The 22,442-nt window shown below is 38.2% G+C and overlaps 1 protein-coding gene across 1 annotated transcript in view; it reads right to left on the reverse strand.

Annotated features, from left to right (window-relative positions):
* ATP11B (ATPase, class VI, type 11B) overlaps positions 1-22,089 on the reverse strand; it is a 50,810-nt gene extending 28,721 nt beyond the window's left edge. Inside the window, exons 1-17 of the mRNA XM_010133304.1 lie at positions 21,979-22,089; positions 21,106-21,195; positions 17,871-17,951; positions 12,686-12,793; positions 12,383-12,511; positions 12,152-12,255; positions 10,827-10,874; positions 7,924-7,988; positions 7,276-7,357; positions 5,858-6,008; positions 3,003-3,200; positions 2,563-2,721; positions 2,100-2,272; positions 1,584-1,652; positions 727-800; positions 540-643; positions 213-394 (exon numbers count right to left, since the gene is read on the reverse strand). Of these exons, the coding sequence (XP_010131606.1) occupies positions 213-394; positions 540-643; positions 727-800; positions 1,584-1,652; positions 2,100-2,272; positions 2,563-2,721; positions 3,003-3,200; positions 5,858-6,008; positions 7,276-7,357; positions 7,924-7,988; positions 10,827-10,874; positions 12,152-12,255; positions 12,383-12,511; positions 12,686-12,793; positions 17,871-17,948 (1,724 nt within the window). The 5' untranslated portion in view covers positions 17,949-17,951; positions 21,106-21,195; positions 21,979-22,089. The remainder of the gene's footprint in view (positions 1-212; positions 395-539; positions 644-726; positions 801-1,583; positions 1,653-2,099; positions 2,273-2,562; positions 2,722-3,002; positions 3,201-5,857; positions 6,009-7,275; positions 7,358-7,923; positions 7,989-10,826; positions 10,875-12,151; positions 12,256-12,382; positions 12,512-12,685; positions 12,794-17,870; positions 17,952-21,105; positions 21,196-21,978) is intronic.
* Positions 22,090-22,442: the final 353 nt, after the last annotated feature.

A 22,442-nucleotide genomic window follows, 5' to 3' on the forward strand; every position in this document is an offset into this window, starting at 1 on the left:
CACACTGTACGTCATTGTCATTAAGCCAAAATCAATTGGTACGACATGAGTTTTGAATGCTCCTCAATCTCAAGAGCAGTAAACATATTAAAAAGAATAGCACAGAACTTTTGGTCACAGCGGAATAGTTTTTCATGGCACACGTCGTATTTCAGTTATAATTCCTAAACTTGTTATGTTTGAGTGTAGTTAGCAGAAACTCCATTGCATACTTGTCTTCCACTCCTGTAGCCCCAAGTAATTCCAGATCCCTTTCTATGAAGTTGAACACATCTGCTAATCTTTCTTCCCGTTGTTGTAAGGCGGTCCTGGCCTCATGAATGCGTTTACCAATTTCTTGATACTCCTCAGGTGTGAATCTTCTGTAGGCTATGCACAAAGTTCTTAGTCCTTTCTGTGAGAAAATAAAAGACCACATTCAGAGTAGACAAGATTCTGATCTAACAGGAAGGTGTCACCTGCAATTTGTTCCATTCAAGTCACTGGATTTGTTCCAGAAGAATTTTCTTCTGATCAGCTAGGCAAGCATATCTACTTACCAAAGCAAATTCATCCACGTGTATCCTTGTTTTGTCTATTTCTCCACTCTTACTACGAGGAAGAATGGAAGACTCTGCTCCCTTTGTGAATAAAAGCTTTTCCCCTAAGTAAAATAAAACAGAAATTAAGAATACACACTATTTAAGAAGTTTTCAAGTGCAGCTTGTGCAACTTCTGATCACTTACCTGAGGGACTCTCTACAATGACGCTCATTCGTCTGCGATTTGGATCAAACTCCAAAACGTGAAGCAATTTATACCTGCATTTTGTGTTTTAAGAGAAGAGGGAAGGGAGAAAAAACCAAACATTTTTAGAAACAAATTTCCAAAGACAATTACTTAGGAATACACTCTTAGCCCACAGCGCTTTTTCCAAAAAGTGCAATTTTTAATAACAACTTTAAAAGTAGCACTACTACTGTTGAGCACCCATAATTTTCATCAGTTTTTCTGCAATTGATTGCTTTTCATCATTTTATATATATTTAATTCCATTCTATAAGAATAAAAAGGTCCTTTTACCCATAGGAATACCTTCTTGAACACTAGCTTTACACCTAGAGATTACAATCAGCTCCTACCTGTTCCTTTATCCTTCTATCCTTACTTCAGGTATAACTTTGAAAATCTCAATTTGTCTCTAACACTTGCAAACAATCTACACAGTCAAAAAAAGAGCAATGTTCTCTGATACCTGGACTATTTTTGTTATGTTACTACTAGTTTAGAAAATTAATTTGATGCTTTAAGTTTTAAGTACTGCCAACTGACCGACACAGACCAAACGGATAAAAGATGTTACGGCATACCGCGGATATACAGTTACCAGTAATATTTCTGGTCATTCTGGGAAAGTTTAAAATATGGAATTAGATTATGCATACATGACACTGGGGAACTGCTAGAGCTGAAAAAAGATTAAAACAGCACACTGTGGAAAAGCAAGGGGTTTTTTATGAACAGAGGGGATTAAAAGGAGAACATTATATTAATCTTCACTACTGTTCTGTCCTTCAAAAGGAGGAAGAAATAAAAATTAATACCTTTCTGGTTTTCCAAGACTTTTTACTTCCATACTGTCCCCACTAGTTCCAGTAAATACTACTCCAACCCTAAAAGGAACAAAAAAAATTACATTTTAATCATCACTTTAGACATAATACCTACTGAATGTTGGCGGAAAGGGGAAACAGGCGGAAAGGGGAAACAGGCGGAAAGGGGAAACAGGCGGAAAGGGGAAACAGGCGGAAAGGGGAAACAGGCGGAAAGGGGAAACAGGCGGAAAGGGGAAACAGGCGGAAAGGGGAAACAGGCGGAAAGGGGAAACAGGCTGTGTCCACTATAATTTCTCAAGAATTTCCCTAAATACTTTAAGTCATTGCTTTATAACAAGCCTCCATTTTTGTGTATTTTATTTTCGTACGTTTTCACAGTGAACTGACAGTGCCAGACCCTCAGCTTTACAACCTTGCCAAGCCATGTTTAAGGTAGCTTTTACCATGAACTGCCTGCCCTAGCAGGCAATTTCTATTCTAGATAGTTGTGGCTGTTCGACTCACCGGCTTGCAGCTTCAACTAAAGCTTTCTCATCTGGTGAAGAAGCATAATACTCCAATGGGGATACTATGCCATTGGCTTGCCAGGGACCATCAGCACCATCTGTTTGGTCTGCATTAATTTGCACTGTATGACAAAGACAAACCGCTTTCAGGAAGAGTTCCTCCTCTTCCATCTGTAAGAAAGAAAAAACTGTTCGTAACATTTACATACCAATCCAGTTTTGAACATCCTTAGTAAAAAGATGTTTTTACTTAAGAACCTGACAAGCATTTAATGTTAAATAATCACATCTTAACATGTTCAATAAATATTATATTTTCAGTAACACTTAGTTTCTAACTCTTCAAAAATTCTATTTGGTTTTTTTTGTTTGTTTGTTAATAACGCTAATGCTAGAAGATTATTTCTCTGAAATAAAATATTTTCTAGCTAGAATACCTGTGGTGTTAAAAGAAGCCTTACCAAACTATGCCTATTTCCATCTGGAGAATCTTCAGAAAACCCCTCTGGAGTTAGTTTACCGTTGACCTCTTGGTACTTTATGCCATTAATGGAGCACTCCCGAAACTGCATCTCATTTTCAGTTAATGTGCCAGTTTTGTCTGTAAATACATACTCTACCTTTTGCAAAATAAAACAAAAACCAGACTTGGAGTTGCATGTATTTGTTAGAAGAGAAAAAAATAAAATCATCTTAACTCACACTCTTCACTACACACCTTTCTTTGATCATGTAAAAATTTCAGTTTCTGTCACTAGATACTTGTAACTTATTTTAAAGTCAATCAGAAATCAAAGGACAACCAAGAAAAAGTCTCCAGTAATGAATTCTACCATTAGAAAAGATGTAGAAAATAAAAGGTAAAAACAAAACCAAAAACCAATGTATTTTTTTACTCTACCTGTCCCAATTCCTCATTGAGATCTGAAGTATTTACTTGTGCTCTCTGGTTTGTTTCTTTGTGATAGAGGTCAAGATCCCAGCCAATAAAAAAAGATCCAAGAAATTTCTGCATCTCAACAGTCACATAAAGTGAAATAGGTATGATGAAATTGTAAAGTACCAGAAAAGCAAGAAAATCCGAAATAAATCTCAGAATCTACAAGAGAAAGAGAGAAAATATAAAGATTACTGCAGTGATCAGGTGAAACACGGCTACTTGGTTATGTGTTAATACGCATGAGAAAAGACAAACTGACAGAGTTGAAGGAGACTACATCCCAGGTATACGAGACAGACACCACACACCGCGACAATGCAGGCATTCCCAGGTTGCCCAAGTAATGTGCCTTCAGAAGGATGCAAAAAGACAGCCTTAAGCTATGACTGGATGTTTCAGTTCAAGTTCATTAATTTCTGCCTTTCTACTGAACCTGTCAGGAAGGCTGCCCATTAACATTAACTGCCTTGGCGATTCTGTTTGCAAACAGGCCTCTTCAAAGAGTTGGGTGTGAAAAAACTGATGTGCTCTCCATTCCATCAAGCAGCACCATTCATAGGCTTTTCTATGGAACCATAAATACTAAAGGCAAATGATATTCCATATTGTCACAAGTATTCTGTACTGGTTTAGGACACTGAAGTGACAACAGGGTTCCTGTCTACTGTCATTCCCTAGCGACATGGGTGATCCAGACTACACAGCAAGAAAGAGACTGTGTGGATTTCAGCGGCACAGACTTCTACGCTTCTTCAAATCGTTGTGTTGGACACATACATTTCAGGTAAACAACCGTGTAACACGATAGAAATTTCTCCTGATTAGGTATGGCAATTTTAACAAGCTCTGAAATGTAACACTACAGTCCCTTTGAAGACTCTTTATCATTTGCACAGCAAATGCAGTACCTAAATTGTACTTTGGGAAGACTCTTATCAACACCTGAATATCAGGCAAGGGAAATTACAGATAAGAAAAACTGGGACATCTCTTTCAACTTTACCAGACATTGGTGCAGGAGAACATTTGGAAGAAAGCTAGTGTAAAAGCAGTCCACAGTTTGCAAAGCTAAACAATGTCTGTTCTTCCTAATTAGGGAGTGTTGTTATAATTACATAATAGAAGTCAGTACCAATAATTAAGGTGTCTGAGAAAAACTCAGGAAGTTCTGTGCTTAAGGGATCTTGCAAACTAAACCAGGAAAGATAAAAGACTGAGAGGAGTAATTCATGTAAGAATTTATATAGGTATACTGACATCATATATATAATAGACTGAGAAGAAGTGACAACTACCAAGGTTAGCAAGTTTCTTCAAGTACTGTCTATTAAATAACAACCTGCACAACACAGGACAGAGAAAGCACTCTCAAGTAAGGATGTCAGTGTGTTGAGAAATGCAAAGTAGATTGTGGAAGTAAACGAGAAAGAGAGAAAAAAACCAAAGAGATGATAGAAGGAGAGTGATACCGCAGAGACACAGATGGGGCTCTGTATGGTCCTGAAAGCAAAGGTAAAGAAATGGAAAAGATGAGTAAATACTTTTCCTGATTCTATTTGGAACTGAAAAGGCTCCAGAGGCTAGACTAACTTATATAGCAACTACTTCAGATTAAGAGGACCCCAGAATTTACTTGACCGATCACTTCAAACAGTTGAAAGCACGTTAAGTGGGTGCAGGTAATAAAAAGTCACTAAACAATTTGAAAACTTCTAAATTAATTTAGTACTTTTCAATAGTGACACTTTCAGATGAGATTATTTTAGAATACACTGAGAAGTTTTTGATAACTGTAGTAGTGATAACCTGAATTAAAGATATTTTTCCAGTTAAACCACAAAAACACTTCACATGACTAGCTTCTGAGAAAGTTGCATGTTCTGCTGAAAAGCCAGTAAACTCTTAACTCTCCCTGAATCCGGGACATTCTCGAATTACTTCTTTATCCTTCCACAACCACTAACTGTAAATTTCACTCTACTTGTGAAGTGGTACAGAATTCTCCTGACTTGAGATTTGGACCTTTTGCACACAAGGCACCTAGTGAACACATTCAACCCTTTGGGAGGCGGGGAGGGAGTGGCGGGGTGTGGGTGTTAAACATCTGACACCACATCACATGTGAAAGCTGGACTTCCAATTCCTCCATGCTTTGAAAATCCCCTCTACTTCTTAGAATCAGCTTCAGCCAGGCTCCTAGTCTACCTGGAAGAAGGCAGACTTGTACAAAAATCAAATATCTAACAGAACACACAAAAATACACAAAGATTAAAAAAAGATAGAATTACAGTCTTAAGGAACACTTCAAAGTATCCCTTCAACCTCTACAGAAGAGTGAGAAGGCAAGCAGTAGCTTGAGCAAAATTACGGCCTTACAAAACTGTCTGAACAATCTCCGCATCACAGAACGTCCAAAATGCCTGAACTGTGAAATCACTGCAATGGAACGTGCACGAGAACCGCCGCTCTCCTCCTCATTTAAGGAATGACAAAAGACACTCAAAAGAACAGTAACTATGAGAACATAGAGCATCAAAAATATATCCTAACAAAACCCAGTATTCTCAAAAAAATCTTGGTCTTTTGATAAAGGAAGAAAAAGTCCAACCAGTAACACAGGTAAGATATTTGTACCCAAGGAGGGGGCTGCATAGAACAAACTCTCTTAAAAATACTGAGACAACAGCACACAGACTTACAAGCGGATCCCGTGGTAGTTACACCTATATCCAAGAACAGAGACATCATAGATATCACATTCACTACATAGAGGTTGAGGGCTCCCCAGATACGTGACGGGGCAGAACGACATTACCTTACTGCTGTTTCTTTCATGCTCTGTTTTTTCATTATACCAAGGCTCATCCCATTTTTCTTCAGCCTGCCATGCATACTTTAAAATAGTGCTCAGAATGGCTTCAAAGAGGAGGATTACTAGATAAATTATCAAAAAGGAATTCATGGACCTACAAAGAGGCAAAAGAGAAAACGAACTTCAATTTATTTTACTTAATCTCTTGACACACTGTGGTTACATGAATCGACCAAAAACTTTGATATGGATATGAAGTTTCTATGTGACAAGCAAGCAACAGAATTGCAAAGATACCCTGTGTCTGATTAAGATATACTCTACATATAGCAAAATGAAGACTAGATTAAGCAGCCAGAATACCCCAATAGCTGACTTGTGCCACACCTGTTGTCCAAGATTTTGCGGGCTGATTTATCCTTCTCTGCTCCCCTGAGTCTCTAGCAAGGCTGTGAAGGCAATCCAAACAACCACAGTGGAAATCCGAGGCTGCACCTTTTCCTGTAGCTAGAAGAGCACTACCACGTGCATCTGATTATTTAACGCAGGCCATGCTATGCCAGGGTAAAGTCAAACTTGCCTCTATATTCTGTCATGCTAACCATCCACCCCTTGCTTTGATGAGGAAACTTTTCTTATGCACTCTACAGTTCTGTTTGTATCTGGCTATAGAAGAACAATCAATCCCATGTTTGCAAAAGAACACTGGGAGTCTATCTCAGATGTTTAGTAACTGGAATAAAGATGGAAGTCTGAAGATGACTGGCATATCAGAACTCCTTTTCCTCTAAAAATAATTCACGAGGTTCAACATACAAATCTCTACCACAGAAACACCTATCCCATAACTACAAGCAAAGATTTCAAAAAAACTGAGCCTGTGACTTCTGCTAGAAGCAAGATTCATTGCAAAACAAACCTGGATAGGCAACATTCTTTAGACTATGTGAAACAAAGCTACTTTCCTCCATATCAAATAGTACAGGTCAGGACAAAGATCTGCAAGCGACTAAGACTTCATTTCAATCCATCCTCTTTAAAGGTATGAGGCAGTTTTACAAAAAGGCTGCAGACAACAGCAGAGGCTGGAACTGTTGCGAAAACTATCTTGAGAATCTGGTTCGAGCAGCGTTTCACCTATCAGTAGATGATCTCCACATCTCAAAAACAAACCTTCCCAACTAACTTCTGGTTTAGCCCTTTTTAAGCTTGAGTATTTCAACTTTATACAGTACATGAAGAATCAATAAAGGATGAAATATTAAGAAACAGATTTTATATATAACTTCCTACTGAAGGCAAAGCAATTACACTCTCTTCCCCTGCCTACAATCCAATGATGAGACAAGAGTTTTAAAGTTACTAAAGAAAAACTAAATTAAAACTCTAAAAATAAGAAAGATATTAGAAAATAAACATACTTTTCTACTGCTGACCGTTTCTGGGATTTACTCTTGTAATTTAATGCCATCTTTGTCTCCATACCTGTATACACTGCAACACCTGGGAAGGAAGGAAGGGGAAGGGGAGAAGAGTTATACTTTATTCTCTGCATACATACAATTTGCAGAATTTTTTGTTTTAAGAGACACAGGATAAAATCAAAAGGTGGTATTACTTTCGTATTTACTTCAGCACAATAGTGAGACAGTATTTTTTTAGTATTTGCAATATTCTGCTACAGTAAAACAGTACCACTGAAGTCATTTTAACTCCTCCTAAATTGCTGTTCATTGTTATGACTGTACTGCTCTTCAACTTGTATTTTATGTAAAGCAGAATGGTAAATCTCAGGAGAAAGTCTTAAATAATGGGTAAAAGTAACAACAGTCATTCATGCACTGAAGTTGACTTACTCCTTTATCAAACCACTTCAAATATTTTCGCAGAGTGGAGCTGGAACTTTATATCCTTAGAGATTCTTCAGCATAGTATCATTACTTTCATCTACAATCATATCCCCTCAGGTAAGAGTCAGCAAGATTATTACAACTTCTTCAGTGCAAGTAGAATTAAACCACAGTTCATCATAAGAAGAGAATACTCTAAATATTTAGATGTCTACTAACCAAATATTTCTTTAGTGTTTTTTAATCTTGCTCCACGGAGTAGGAGACTTTCAGGCCCAAGAGGTCTAAAAAGAAACAGACAAATCAGCTTTTAAAAATCGGTTATTTTTTATTCTGTAGGACTAGCAAAATCCAGTTTCCCAAGAAAAGTTGTCCTATATCCCCTATGAATTTTCCCTGCAACAACTCCAACCCCACCCCTCTTTAGGCCATCTTTAGTCTTCTCACCCCTCTGCCACACCTCACTGATATCTCTATAGAGATCCCATTTCTTTTCGCATCTCCTTTGGTCACCACCATACTCCTCTATGTACAATATCCCATAATTAATAACTGAGCTTAATACGCCAAATGGCTGCTTCACAGACACCTGCAAGTTACTTGAGAAGCCAGCAGGCAAAAAACCCGTCAAGCTCAGAGTGCAGCAGGAGTGCTACTTCAGGTTTGGCTGTTCTACCTATCTTAATTCTACCCCTTCCTCAGACTGAAATTATCTAGCCAGTTCAAAAGCCATTCATAGCAGAGGAACAAACACAAACAACTAGATCAACACACCACCATCACCACCACCACAGTGCAGTTCTGCTTCCTGACTCAAGAGCAAAGTCTTCTAAGTGTTTTTTTCCTCACATTATCACACCACAATAATACATTAATTTCCTTGGCTAAGTTATCTGTAAATGGCACTGTAAAAATAAAGATCCAGTTAGAATCAAGGTTAATTTAAGGTTAGAGCCATATGTTCTGCTCCAGTGGCTCTATCTATCATCTTCAGAAACTGCCAGCAGGCTTAGTTTGGGGGGGGGGAGGGAAGTGCATTCACTATTTTTGCCAGTGTTTCAAATGAAAGCAGAAATCAAACTGCAGTGCCCAGATTGACATACTGGCTATAAGCAAAAGAATTAAAGATCACGTACTAAGCGCTACAGCGTACAAGCCCTTGGGTTTGTCCTACTTTTCCATTAGCTATACCACAAGGAGCCCATGATCGCTCTTACATAAACAAAGCTCTTATACTTGAAGTTCCTTTGAAAGCATAACCTCCAAACACCCCACCTCCCACAGATTAACTTAAATGTTACTGCAAATGTGACAGTTACCATCACAAATACCATGTGCACCAATTACACACACAGATCATGACAAGTTCTTTAAATTACACATATATATGTTAGTCTAGGCTAGACTCTGTTTTAATTCAGAAAACGAACTAAAAGGAACTAAATGCTCAAGCATTTAACCTTTTCTTATAATAACGTGTATTTCTGTATTCAAGTGGTTTTTCGCAGTTTGTAAAACCAGTCTGACAAACCCAAACACAAAACCCGAATCACTGCAACACGGACTAGACAAGTTTGTCTTTGAGTCAGAAGTAACAGCCCCGCCAACAAGCGATGCACTCCTCAACAGCAGTCAGAACTTGAAATTATTTTTCAGGCTTCCTGTTCTATGTTGTCAACTAAATTATTCTGACAGATTATTCCAAAGCTGAACCTGTCAAACTTGGCAGTAAGGAGTTCTGAAAAGCTCTAAGTGAAGCAGTACATAAAGAGACCTTAGATAACAGCTGAGTGGGGTTTGGGGTGGGTGGGGTTTTTTTGTGAGGGTGGCTAAGGCATTGGACTTGGAGCCAAGTGATCTGTCTTCTACATTCCCATATTTCTTGCAAAACCATTGAGAAATCATTGATTCACTCAAAACTCCATGTTACACTGTCTAAAATGGACAGGTGTCAGCCTCATAGGAGGCTTTCCAATGTAAAGACCTTCAGTTCTGACCTTCAGTTCTTCAGACTGAAGGCACACATTACATGGAAAATAATGGATTCCGGTAGAAGTTTCACTAAAAAACACTTGTAAAGCATAATATTTTGGACACTGGAAGAGTGAATGGGTCATAACAGATTTACTTCTTTCTGTGACACATTTACATATCCTAACACAGCACTTCACATTTTGAGAGGAGGTGACCAAGTTTTTTAAAAGCTTGATTATCAACAACTCTCAGAAGAAAACAATTAAATAACTTGCATGCCAAATATTTCTGAAAATCTGGCCACTTATTGAGAGGGATTTTGCCATGTTTATTTCAAACCATGACCTTTCTCACTCGTGTTCTTTCTATTTTCTCTCCTGTCCTGTTGTGGTAGTGGGACGTGAATGAGCAGCAGTGTGGATGCTCGGCTGCTAGCCAGGGCCAACCCACCACAATTAACAAGCTTTTGAGGAAGTCCTCATGCAGGTCTGTAAGCGGTTTCATGTCTTTATTTCTCTATTTTCACATGTGTTCAGGTATACGTGTGAAAAAAGAGAAATAAAGCATGTAGTTGCAATGACTGCAATGCAAAAGGCTGGAGCACAGGATTGTGTGCACACAATTGTGTGTTGACTATTACAGATGTAAGCACTTACCCTTACAGTCCAGGTGTACAGTGGTTTGGAAATATACACTAAAAGCTACAGATTTGTAGCAGAGGCTTTGTTAAAACAGACCAATAATTTCTAGGAATTTTAACCGCAAAAACACCTGCACAGCGCCTCTGACAAACAGATGACAGAGGACCTGTTGTACTCTACACAATATGCCACTAGAAAATGTTTAAGATTAATAAATGTTTTAAATAACAAAACAGAAAAGTTGCCAGCTGATTACCAGTGCCTGAGAATCACACCCTTCAGAACAGCCAAGCCTTCCAATGCTGTCCTACTAAATCTGAAAAACGGGGTACTAATGAATTTTCTCTCACTAATTTTATCTCATCTCCATCTGAAGTATGCAGCTACAATCAGTAGTAAAAACAGCCCTCCCTTTCGTATATTCAACAGTAACTCTTATTTCGTGATAGTCATGATTTTAATCATATTCAGCAGTTCTAAACATTAATCTTGTAACATTTTACTTACCGTACAATTTCTTCAGTTTGTTGACTTATGGTTATTCTTCCAACAAATCTAAGAAAGACGGCCATGTGTTAGAAATATCTCCATAAAGACTCAAAAGTGTACAAAACTCTGTATTTACAAAAAAGTCATGAATAGTTCACAAGTACAAAATAATCAATTTCTATTAACAATCGAACTAAACCAATACGGCAACACTGGCAGTAATTTTGCAAGAGATATTTAACAACAGAAACATTCATCCTTCAAAAGAAAAGTCATTTGAGAAAGCCTATTAGAATTCATTAATAAAACCACAAAAGATTACGTTTCTTACTCGGTTAAAACAGATTGTGACTTCTTGATGTTTCAGTAAGAAATGACTCCTTAATAAATTTAAGTTGGCATATTATCCATCAGAAATAGTAATTTTTCATTTAATAAAGCCAATTGCTCTGCTTTTAAAATCCAACAGATACTCAGCATGACCCCAGCTACAAACAGGGATATAAACTTCTATTGTAATTGTGCCTTAACTTGATGTTCTCTGCAAAATAAACTAAAAATCAAATAGTTGAACAGCCATTCAAACTAAGTATCTCCAGTTTTAAGAATTTAGTATTTCTCAAAGATCCCAAAGCTTAAGAATAGCTTGGATTACGAAATACTTGGATTTTGAAAACTACTACTCGATAGCTACCATTTTCCATTTATACAACTCAGGAGAAACTTGGATGGGAATATAACTTTTGCTACCCATGATGCTGTTTTACAGAGTCTAGGGCACTGCTTGCTGATGTTAAAAGCTGAAATGAAGCACATTCAGATACAACTGGTTTTAATCTAAATTTCTGCTGTTGAGCAATGTAGTTCAAATCTTCTCTTAAGCATAAGGAAAATGAATGTGACCAACATACGTCCGTAGAATTAACACAATCTTACAACAATTTGTTACAGTTTGAGTTAATTTCATTAAAAAAATATACTATCTAGTACTGAAATCTTCTGGTAGGACCTTATACAGCTCTTTCTCAGACTCAAAAGCCATTTAATTTTTTATAATCTGGAAACAAGTTACTGGCTAGAACAGAAACAGAGATAAGTGTCATGATTAAAATACAAGAGATAAATATTGTATCAGAATTTCTGATTTACTACCAAAATACTCCAATTTACGTTGTCACTCACAGCTTTCAGTAAGCAACTATGCATAAACACACTAATTATTAAAACCTAAAATTTAAGCAAACGTCTGAAGCGATTTTAATCCCAGCAAGACACGTAATATTCTTAATTATTAAACACTTCATTTTTATTTAATTTCAAAATGTTAACGAATAAAGTGATACCTGTATAGATCTGCTTCTGGCTGCTGACATTCTATAACAGCTACAAGTTTGTCCAGGTTGGCAACGGACTGTAACACTGCTGTTTCTGGGACTGCAACATGTGTCTGTAAAACAGTGCTCATAAAGTTAACCATGCAGGACAAGCGGGCGGGGAGGGGGGTCTATCTACAGGCTGAAATAAAAAAGGCATCACAAAGCAACTACGTTCAACATCATAGCAGTAACCCTGACCTTAAGATTGGTCTCTCCATCCAAACTTGCAGTAGTAACATGGCATGAACCATCTACTCGATCAGATGACAGAAGCACCAGATCAGCAGGGAAAGTCTCATCTTTGGCTACTCTGACAATGTCCCCCACCTAATGATGCGAACACAAATGAGAAGTGTACAAAGCCACAGAGTTTCAAAAGAGAACGATTAATTTCAGCATTGTTACTGAATCATGATGAACAGGCCACAATGACTAGTGATGAAACCAGAGCTTTGGCTATGCAGTAGAAACACAAGCTTCAGTTTGTCCTTAGGCACATACCCGAATGTTTTTAGATCTAGTTTTTACAAGGCCACCACTTCGAACAACATAAACTGGAGCACCATTTACTTCATTGTCTGCTTTATGTCGTAGCCAGTCTTCATAACCCTGTGGAAAACATGTACAAATTTACTTTCTAAGCAAGAAACTTAGAAAGCACAGCAAATATCTTCCAAGCAAATGTGCTTCAAATCACTTGCTGCATAGCCTGAATATAGTTACTAGCTTCTCTTGAGCTTCTACTATAGCTCTTACTCAAGAACTTGGGAAACTTCTTAATTTTCACTCACTTTACACAAGTAAGTAAAGGGAAATAAAGTAGTAAAAGTGGTAAAGAAACTTAACAATCCCATGACAGGTGACAAGTGGTGTCCCTCAGGTGTCTGTACTGGGACCAGGGCTGTTTAATATATCTTCATCAATGACACAGACAGCAGGATCAAGTGCACCCTCAGCAAGTTTGCATCCAGAGTGTCCAGGGCAAGCTGGAGAAGTGGGCCCATATGAACTTCATGGGATTCAACAAGGCCAAGTGCCAGGTCCTACAGCTGGGTCAGGGCAATCCTCAGAATCAATACAGACTGGGAGGTGATGGGATTGAGAGCAGCCCTGCAGAGGACGACTTGGGGGTACTGTACTGGTGGATGAAAGGCTGGACATCAGCTGACGTGTGCTCGCAGCCCAAAAAGTCAACCATATCCTTGGCTGCATGAAAAGACTCATGGCCAGCAGGCTGAGGAAGGTGGTCCTGCTGCTCTACACCACAGGAGTCCTCAGCACAGGAGAGACACAGATGGAGATGGTCCGGAGGTGGGCACAAAAACAATCAGAGGGATGGAACACCTCTGCTGTAAGGACAGACTGAGAGAGTTGGGGTTGTTCAGCCTGGAGTAGAGAAATAGAGAAGGCTCTGAGGGAGACCTTATTGTGGCCTTCCAGTACTTAAAGGGGACCTCTAAGAAAGATGGGGACAGACTTTTTAGCAGGGCCTGTTGCAACAGGACAAGGGGTGTTGATTTTAAATTAAAAGAGGGGAGATTTAGACTAGGTATAAGGAAGACAGATTTTACAGTGAGGGTGCTGAAACACTGGCACAGGTTGCCCAGAGAGGTGGTGGATGCTTCATCCCTGGAAATGTTCAAGGCCAGGTTGGACGGGGCTCTGGGCAACCTGATCTGGTTGAAAATGTCCCTACTCACTGCAGGGAGGTTGGACTATATGACTTTTGATGGTCCCTTCCATCTGAAAACATTCTAAGATTCTATGTTCTTTAAAACAAACGGGCAGTGACATTTTCTGCAGATGAAATGAAAAAGGACTCATTCAAAATCTTATCTAATATACCACAAAACTGGGGGTACTCACTCCCAGTCTCATATGAATTCCATTTTTCTTTTTTTAAGAGATGTAGCAGACTGAAATTACTTCTAATGTCATACCATATAACACTAACAGTTACTTTCAGAGCCCATACATGAAATCTTAGTATTTCTTAATTTTGTATGACATGCTACTCACACATCAGTTCTGTAGAGCAAGAGAAGATGAATGAGGTTTTATTTCTTTGTGAGTTCTAGCACAACAGTTCACAACAACTGAGTTTTTAATGGATAAATTTAGCAGTTTTCCTTCACCCGACATTCAGCACCTCTTCAAGCACTCTTTATCCCATACACACACATGTGCAAACATTCATGGAGTGAATCCAGGTATATTATTTCCCCCCTTTTTCCTAAACTATTAATACATTGCCTATTTAATCTAACAGCATGGCTGTCAATAGCTGACCTCTGATCCCCAAGGACAAGAAATGGATCAGTCTGTGCAGGAAGTTCAACTGCCTCTTACATCCTGGCTAGATGCCTACAACCGATCTGCAATAACAGAGTTATTTCATAAAATGTTCTTCTGTCGGCATAAAAAAAGTGGGAGAGTTAAAACCACTGCCTTAGAAGTTTGCAGACAGAAGAATGGAGCCCTCTGAAACAACAGGCATAATGCCAACTCATCCTAGAATGTTACAAACATTACATCAATGTCATAACACAGAGTACTCATGCAGAGAGTTTGGAGAATTCTGTGGTTGACTGGAGTTTGGAGGACAGTTATACGATGAATTTAGCATGTTAAAAAGACAGCTTTGCAGTTCGGCCTTCATGAACCTCCACCGTTACTGGTACAAATGAGTAGCAACAGCACAGCTGCACTACCTGGGTTTAAACAAAAAAAGGAGGGAAGCTTTATTATGCCAACTGCTTAAAAATAAGTAATTGTGTAAGAGTAGCAGCCACGCAGAGATATGGGGAAACTGGAATCCTAAAACCCCTAAGAAAGACTCTTAATTTAAAGAGTCAGTGTGAAAAAGCAGGAGTCAGTACCTACATCTCCTTGTTAAAGGTGACTGACAGAAGAAAACAAGGATTTAACTAACATCCAGTAACCTTGGGGCATTTGTTTCATAATCCTGAGCAGCTGAGCAATATGGGCATTTGGCAAAGAACTGAAATTTACCTTCTTTAGAAAGTACAGATTTCAGCGCTTTGTCCATCTGACACCTACTGCCTACAACGGCAGGGTGACACCTCACACCAGGGAATTCTTAAGAGCCAACTTACTGTGGCCTGTTTAAATTTCCCCAAAATTTATCTACTGCGACATTTTCAGAGTTCCTTATCCTCACTTGCAAATATTGCAAAAATACTGTTAAAGAACGATGTAATAGGAAAACGGGGAATGTTGCTTAATTGCATGAGCAGAAACTAAGGATTAAAATTCCTCAATTAAATTTCTTCTGAAGTCCTGTTTAAATAATTGCATCAATGTACTTGAGACAAGGATAAAATTAAAACAGGCCTGCCTATTTTATTAGCAGGTTTTTCTCTCAGTTTAGGTTTGTATTTAATAAAAACCTGGAAAGTTACAGTTTCTAACTCACCTAACAGTGGTGTAAACATCTGTGTCCAGTCAGCTTGTTTTCTGAATACATATGAACTTACTGAAATGGACTAAGATCCCTAAAGTTCCTTAGCAAATACCTTTGCTTTGTTGTATTTTGGTTTGGGGTTTAACAACTTTAATTTTTGGTTTTTATTTATGTTATTGACTAATTCTGGGCTCCTCTGAGGACTGCATATGCATCTTCGCAGCCATAAGGAAGAAAGTGCTCTGGCTAACAAGACAGGCAAAATGACACAGCATGAGTTGCATCACTTTGCAGTCTTGTACGTCCTTCTTCTGACCTAAGTGCAATTACACTTCTAAGAAGAACAAGTTCTATCGCCTTGGCTGTGACAAAAACAAGGCTGAATTCTGAGGTTTGCTTAGCGGTGTCACCTTAACCAGCCTTCTGGAAGTAGAGGAATTTTTCCACCCTTTCCTTCTCAAACCTGCATGCAGTTAACGCTTCTATTTTTCCCCTTCATCTTTTTAGAGACTAAGTTACGGTTTAACATTTATCCTGATGTAACTTCATGTAGAACCAGAACCCCGCAACTTTCAAAAGGGGTTTCTTCCCCTAAAATCTGCTTCCTATTCCACTTCTGGTTTGAGAGAAAATGGGAGCTGCTTTTGAGACCATACTGGGTATTTTCCCTTCTGCATTCCAACAGATTTCTCTTCCTTCCTTGTTGAAGAGCAGCCTGTTGGAAATAGCACACTGAATTGTCTCTCCAAGGTTAACAGCCTGTGAATACTGTTTGCCTGCTTTGCAGCAGGCAGGATAAGCACTAGAGTCCATTAGATCAGTTTAGGTAGTTCCGTAAGTCCTTGTAGAGATAGACAAATAGAAAAACTCTGATGCTTAGCAAGTCATGAACTTGAAACTTCTAGACGGAATGCCAGAATCTCTACTCTTTGCAATTAATGGTAAGATACTTCAGATATCCTAATATAAGACTGGACATCTGGAAACAAGGTGGTAATAGATTAATTAGGATTTATACAAGTCCAACTTCTTTCTGAAAAAAAAAATCTAATATTTATAACTAAGTTGCACAATCTCTTGCAGTTCACACAGCTTTAAGGGATGTTTTCCATTGCCTCTTTATGACTATAGCTCTTGAACACATGATTTTTCTGGGGTGATGATAATAACTGCAATTGAATAGGATTTAGGGTGCTCTATGTATACAAACTGCACAGCAACAAGAGGAAATGTGAGTTCAAATATTACTCCAGCATTAAGATCTACTCTGCCACAAACATTATTCTATCTGCTTGAAAGCCAGAGCTGTATTTTTACTTTTGCCCTATTTCAAGGTGGCTTTGGGTCTTACTGGCACAGAAGGCAAATTGAAATTCCATTTGTAGCTCCATAACAGCTTCCTGCTTATTTTTCAGTTGCTGTGACTGCATCTCTTCCCCAGACAGCACTGTCAAACCCTTTGAAGGGGATAGTTCCTGAAAATAACCTCCCTGCAGAAGAGATTATAGTTTCTATCCACACCACTTCTTTATTCATGTGATTCTTTCTCTCTCCTCTTGCTTTAGGGGTTTGAAAAAAGAGAAGATTTTTTTCCTTCTTTCCTTTTTTTTTTTTTTTCCCTTTTCTGTTTAATATCCTTCTTCCATGGGCTCTAGGTCTTGATAGCATATAGTATGGTGCTTGAAGATGTCTATTCAACTCAGAAGATGTTTCTTATCTCAAGTGCCATAAAGCACTCTAAAATGTTCTATGCCACTAGAGAAAAAGAAAACAAAACCAGATTTCTAAAGTGGACCTTTTACCTCGTACAGGATTATAGGTAATATATATTTTATGGTATGAAACATAATCCTTGGGGCAAAGTTTGCCTTTTAACTACTGACAAACACAGATTGCACCACTGCTTCATCTACCCAAGCTCCTTTCTCAGTGTGTCATGTGGGAGGATTGGTTTTAATATGCAGCGAGGTGTGCCAAAGGAATAAGTGAGGAGCTTTCAGAAAAGGTCTTATAACAAGTGACATGCACTGTTTAGACAAAAATGCTGTTTGACAGTCATCCACTGTCCATTTAAGGGTATCACAGTGAGTCAACGACAACTAACTAAAATTCAAGCATCTAACAAAAAACGTTAAATATAAAATCCTTTCTAAAAATGGCACCTTTTTAATTTATTTTTAGTACCTAAACATTAACTTGGTCAGACTTCAAGTAAATTTACCTTAGGAAGATCTCATGCTACAAGATTTTTTTCCCCTTTACCTGTTTTATGGCTGTCACAGTTATGACAAAGAATAATGGCAATCCACTGGTAACAGGACTGGTAGGGGTATCTATCATGAGCTAAAAAGAGAAGAAAATATGAAAATTAGCCCAAATTTTATTTTTACAATTCTACTTGCAAAAAAAAAAAAGCCCAGTGAAGCAAGACGACAACTATTTTCCAATCTCCCCATTATAACTTGTGAGTATTTTTACTGCACTTTCTGCAGTACTTCTGGACCAAAACTCAGTTCCTAAAAAAGCAGCAAAACTCTGCCACCTCAATAATACATGTCAGTAATGATGGAAATAAAGGTTCTAGGGCATAGAACAGACAATCGCATTTGTAATATATGTGCCAATTTTACAAGTCCTTAGGCAAAGCGAAGATATGTTTTTATCCTACAAAGATGTATTTGAAAGAATATTACGAAGTACATTTCATGAAGCTGTTTCAATACTCTATAGAATCTACTGCTTAACAGCAATGTAAAGTATAACAACATCCACTTTAGGAATGAAAATAAAGTTAAAAATAGTAATCTCCAACAGTTTAAATAGTAGGTAAAGCTCTTAGATTGCTCCTTTCTGGCTCTCCTATGTTAACATGCAGTTTTTACAAGTTGTGCTCTTATTGCTGGCATGCCAAAAGTGCAGTGTATACACCAAAATTCTCTATGTGGGGGGGATGTTAGTGCTTCTCCTCTGCTGCAGGAAAAAACCCAACATGGTCCAGTGATGTAAAGGAAATATACACAAGAACTATTCAAAACCACAGACACTGATTTGATCCACTTTCCCTGAGACTTATGGCATTGCTTTGGGAACCATTAAAGGAAAAAAAAAAAAAATCATACATGAAGTTTACTCTGTTAAGAGCCAAGAACCTCACAGAGAAAACAGATTATGCCACCTTACAACACATGCATGAGCTTTCTTCTTCCCCCACTGAAACACAATTTCTAGAACACAACAAAAATCAGATCTAGCCTGCAATACTGTCTGTCCTTCAACTCTAGCATTGCAACTTGAGCTTGGCAGCATGCCGTCCAAGAAAACCCATGCCAAAAGGATCTGATTTTTGGCTGAATAGGGTTAATTGTGATATTTCTGCCATCTACATTCACTGCTCCTTTCTCAGGAGAGGCTCATATATGAAAATGGAGCAAGTTTTCTGCTGGTGGACTTGTCATGGCAGCCTGCTCCTTTTGCCTCTCTCACCAGAACACCATGGCCCTTCGCCTGCTACACAGCTGGACACATGTCCATCCCACAACTGGTATGGAGCCTCATGCGACCAAAATGCAGACTGTCACCATATTTCTGGCATGCATATGTGCAGTGAACAATGCGGACTGGATTGTGCTGCATGTTTAAATCACACAATGAGAACTTGCCCCAGCTCTGTCATTCCCAGTGGAGTAAGGTGGCAATGACAAACACTGCATCTTGGTCACATGAGATTCATGTCAGAGAAGATACCATGGCAAACAACTTTTAAAGGCACTTTTGCCTTATAAAAATAAAACATACTAGGTATTAATGAACTTCCAAATGGGATTTGAATAAAAAGAGAATTCCGTGCTAACAAATGAACAAAAATGAGTGCAGCTTTTCTCCTGTTCAATTTCCATGAATACAGGTATTTCCAATAAACTAGGGCATCCACTTGAGTCAGGAACTGAGAGAAGAACAGGATTACACTCTGAATAGAAGTTCTGCCTTTAGATCCATATTTATTTATGGACGTCACATTTAGATGTTAATGAAGTCTAACAGTTGGAAAGGAATGTGACTCAAAATTGAACTAAAAACGTAAATTTGCATTAAAAGGAAATAAAAGCTTTAAAAATGCAACACCATTTGTAATGACTTTAAGTAACATTTACGTTCCGCCTCCAGCAGGCTCCTAACTTCCTCATGCTACAATATGTTAAACATCATGAAACATCGCAACAGGAATGACAGAGTCAATATTCTTAACTAGGAAGGTGAGATGGGCAACACATTGTGTTAGTTTACATGAGTCAGAGCCATGAGTTAGAACTACATGACTGTAGTTAACCCCTAACGCAGGAATTTTCAGCCTATTAGTTCTCTCCCAAATGTGAAAGAACAAGAGCAAGGGACACAGGAGGCAATGGATTGAAAACTGCAGGACTCGCCCTGCCACTGGTATCTTGCACAATCACAGACAAATCTTATAAACTCTTCACTATTCCTGTTTTTTTGTCAAGTGAGGTACCATCTCTTTCAGATGCATATTGTAAATGCTGGTTAATCACTGTGGAGAAATCTACATGTTCAAAGCATTCTATTTTATAACGAAAGAAAAGCCTGCGCGCCCAAAATTTTGTCTCTTTCTCAGATATTAACTGGTCTTCCGAAAGATATTATCTCTCCTTATAACCCTTCCCCCACCTATCCTTCATCTACTAAGTCTGCAATAGCCCAACAGAATTCCAGTATGATTACAGAGTTGGCGGTGCAGATCAGAGAAAATTTGTAGACTGTCATGCTTATACTTTGGATGTTCTTAATACGAAGAAATAAACTCTGCTACAAAAGCCACAGTAATATTTGTAACCTATACTGTATCAACAACAGCACTAAATGATGTCTTCAAAACTGACAAATTGCCAGTGCTGATTGTACATTTTCATCTGTTAATTTTATCAGAACAAGCTGAATTTGAGGATCTTAGAACTACGTAGCAACGGTGTGTTGATTCACAAAAGCAAGATTCCACCTACAACGAGAATATACACTATGCCATGCTCAGCTCAAGAGCAAGCCTGCTGCCTGATTTGATGCAAGGGAACTTGAATGTCTGCATTTCTGCATGGACATGTCCAAAAACACACAGTGTCAAACTCCTGGTTTATTCAAATGCCAACAATGGCTACAAAAATCAAAAAGCCTTGTGGAATTTTATTACTAACTTAGAGTTAGAATCACATTTTGAAGCAGACAAGTAAGTCTGGGTGTTGGCAGTGCAATGGACTTTGAAGCTAAATATACAGTTAAATATATTAGCATTCATGAAGATAAAACCTAAGGACGGTACTTAACCTTGGACATAATACTTTAAGGTTATGTTACTTTCCCAGAGAAAGTGGAAATATGTTTGGTTTATAGATGGAACACGTAAGTAGAGAAGTTAAATCCAGAGAACAAAAATCAGTGGCAGAATTTACAACACAAATTGCAATTTCCTAAATATTATTCAACTTACCTGAACCAAAAAAATAATCAGAAAATAAAAGTTGGCTACTCTTCTGAACTGCTCAAATAAGTTCTTTGGAACAAAATTCCACACTGTATACTGAAGGGAAAAAAGGGAGAGAAGAACCGTTATGACATACTGAAGAATTTTTCATCAAAATTCAGTTCCACTCACATTAAACTCTCTTAACTTAAATCTTTTCATTTTCCATCTCCCTCAAACCTTCTTCTGGTCTTGCCCTACTCCCACACAGCACTGCTGTATCCATTTTTTTAAATATACTAGCAGACACAGCAACTGCATTGCCTTTACAGCCAAAGTTTTAAATGTTCTTCTATCAGCTGGGATAAGAGCAGCTGGAGTCAGTGGCTGTTTGCCTCCTGGGTAGCAGAAAAGAAATGAATTCCTGCAGCTGTAACCTTCTCTCCTACACTACAGCAATGAGACACATCCCCACCACCAGTTCTATTGATTCCAATCCAAGGTCACACTAGGAGGGAATCTGCAATTGCAGTCCACTGCTGATTTATTTTATGCTGAGCACTAGCTTACGATTTGGCTATTTTATGAATCCTCACAACCAGCCCCATCCATCCTTTTAACTGCTCTGTGCATCACATCCAGACATAGGAAACAGTGGTTTAAACCTACTTTTCTTCAGAAATTCTGACCAGCATGCTTAATTGTTCTGTACTTAGGTTGTGAAGAAAGAGGTACCAGAGCAGGAGAAAAAACAGATAGAAAGCAATCCAGCTTTTTCCTCAAAAAAATGTAGAGCTTGTTTAATTTTGAATAATGTACATGCACCATTAGACATAATAAACTACACAACCACTTAAGTAACACATCAAGTGTTTTTCCCATGAAAAATTGATACCTTACCTTGGATGATATGATTCTGTTGTCTGCAAACTTCTGAGGAACATAATGGCCATGCTGGGGAAAACGATTGGCTATATAAATAGTTCTTGTATCGCTTTGATGTGGTGGGTCAAAACCCTGAAACACAAAATACAGAAAAGATTATCAAGAAAGACTACTTTATTAACTGAATTTTGTAAAATTCTTATATTTGTGCTGAAAAATTATATCCAAATATCAAGCAGCAGTTTTAGAATGGTGACTTTTGAATGGGAAACAAAATTTAAAGTCTGATGGGTCCAGAGAATTTGATAGTTTGGGGAGAAAAAAGAAAAAAAACTCAATTTTGAGGTGGTGTATTCATTCTGGAAAATGAAAGAAAAATCTCAAGTCTCAAAAAAGACAGGGAATAATTGCTATCACGCAAACGTGAAGCCCTATGAAAAAGAAGAAATAGAAATGGAGTTAAAAACAAATTATAAAAC

This window comes from Buceros rhinoceros, unplaced genomic scaffold (genome assembly GCF_000710305.1).
Source record: "Buceros rhinoceros silvestris isolate BGI_N320 unplaced genomic scaffold, ASM71030v1 scaffold9583, whole genome shotgun sequence".
In the NCBI taxonomy this organism is placed as follows: domain Eukaryota; kingdom Metazoa; phylum Chordata; class Aves; order Bucerotiformes; family Bucerotidae; genus Buceros; species Buceros rhinoceros.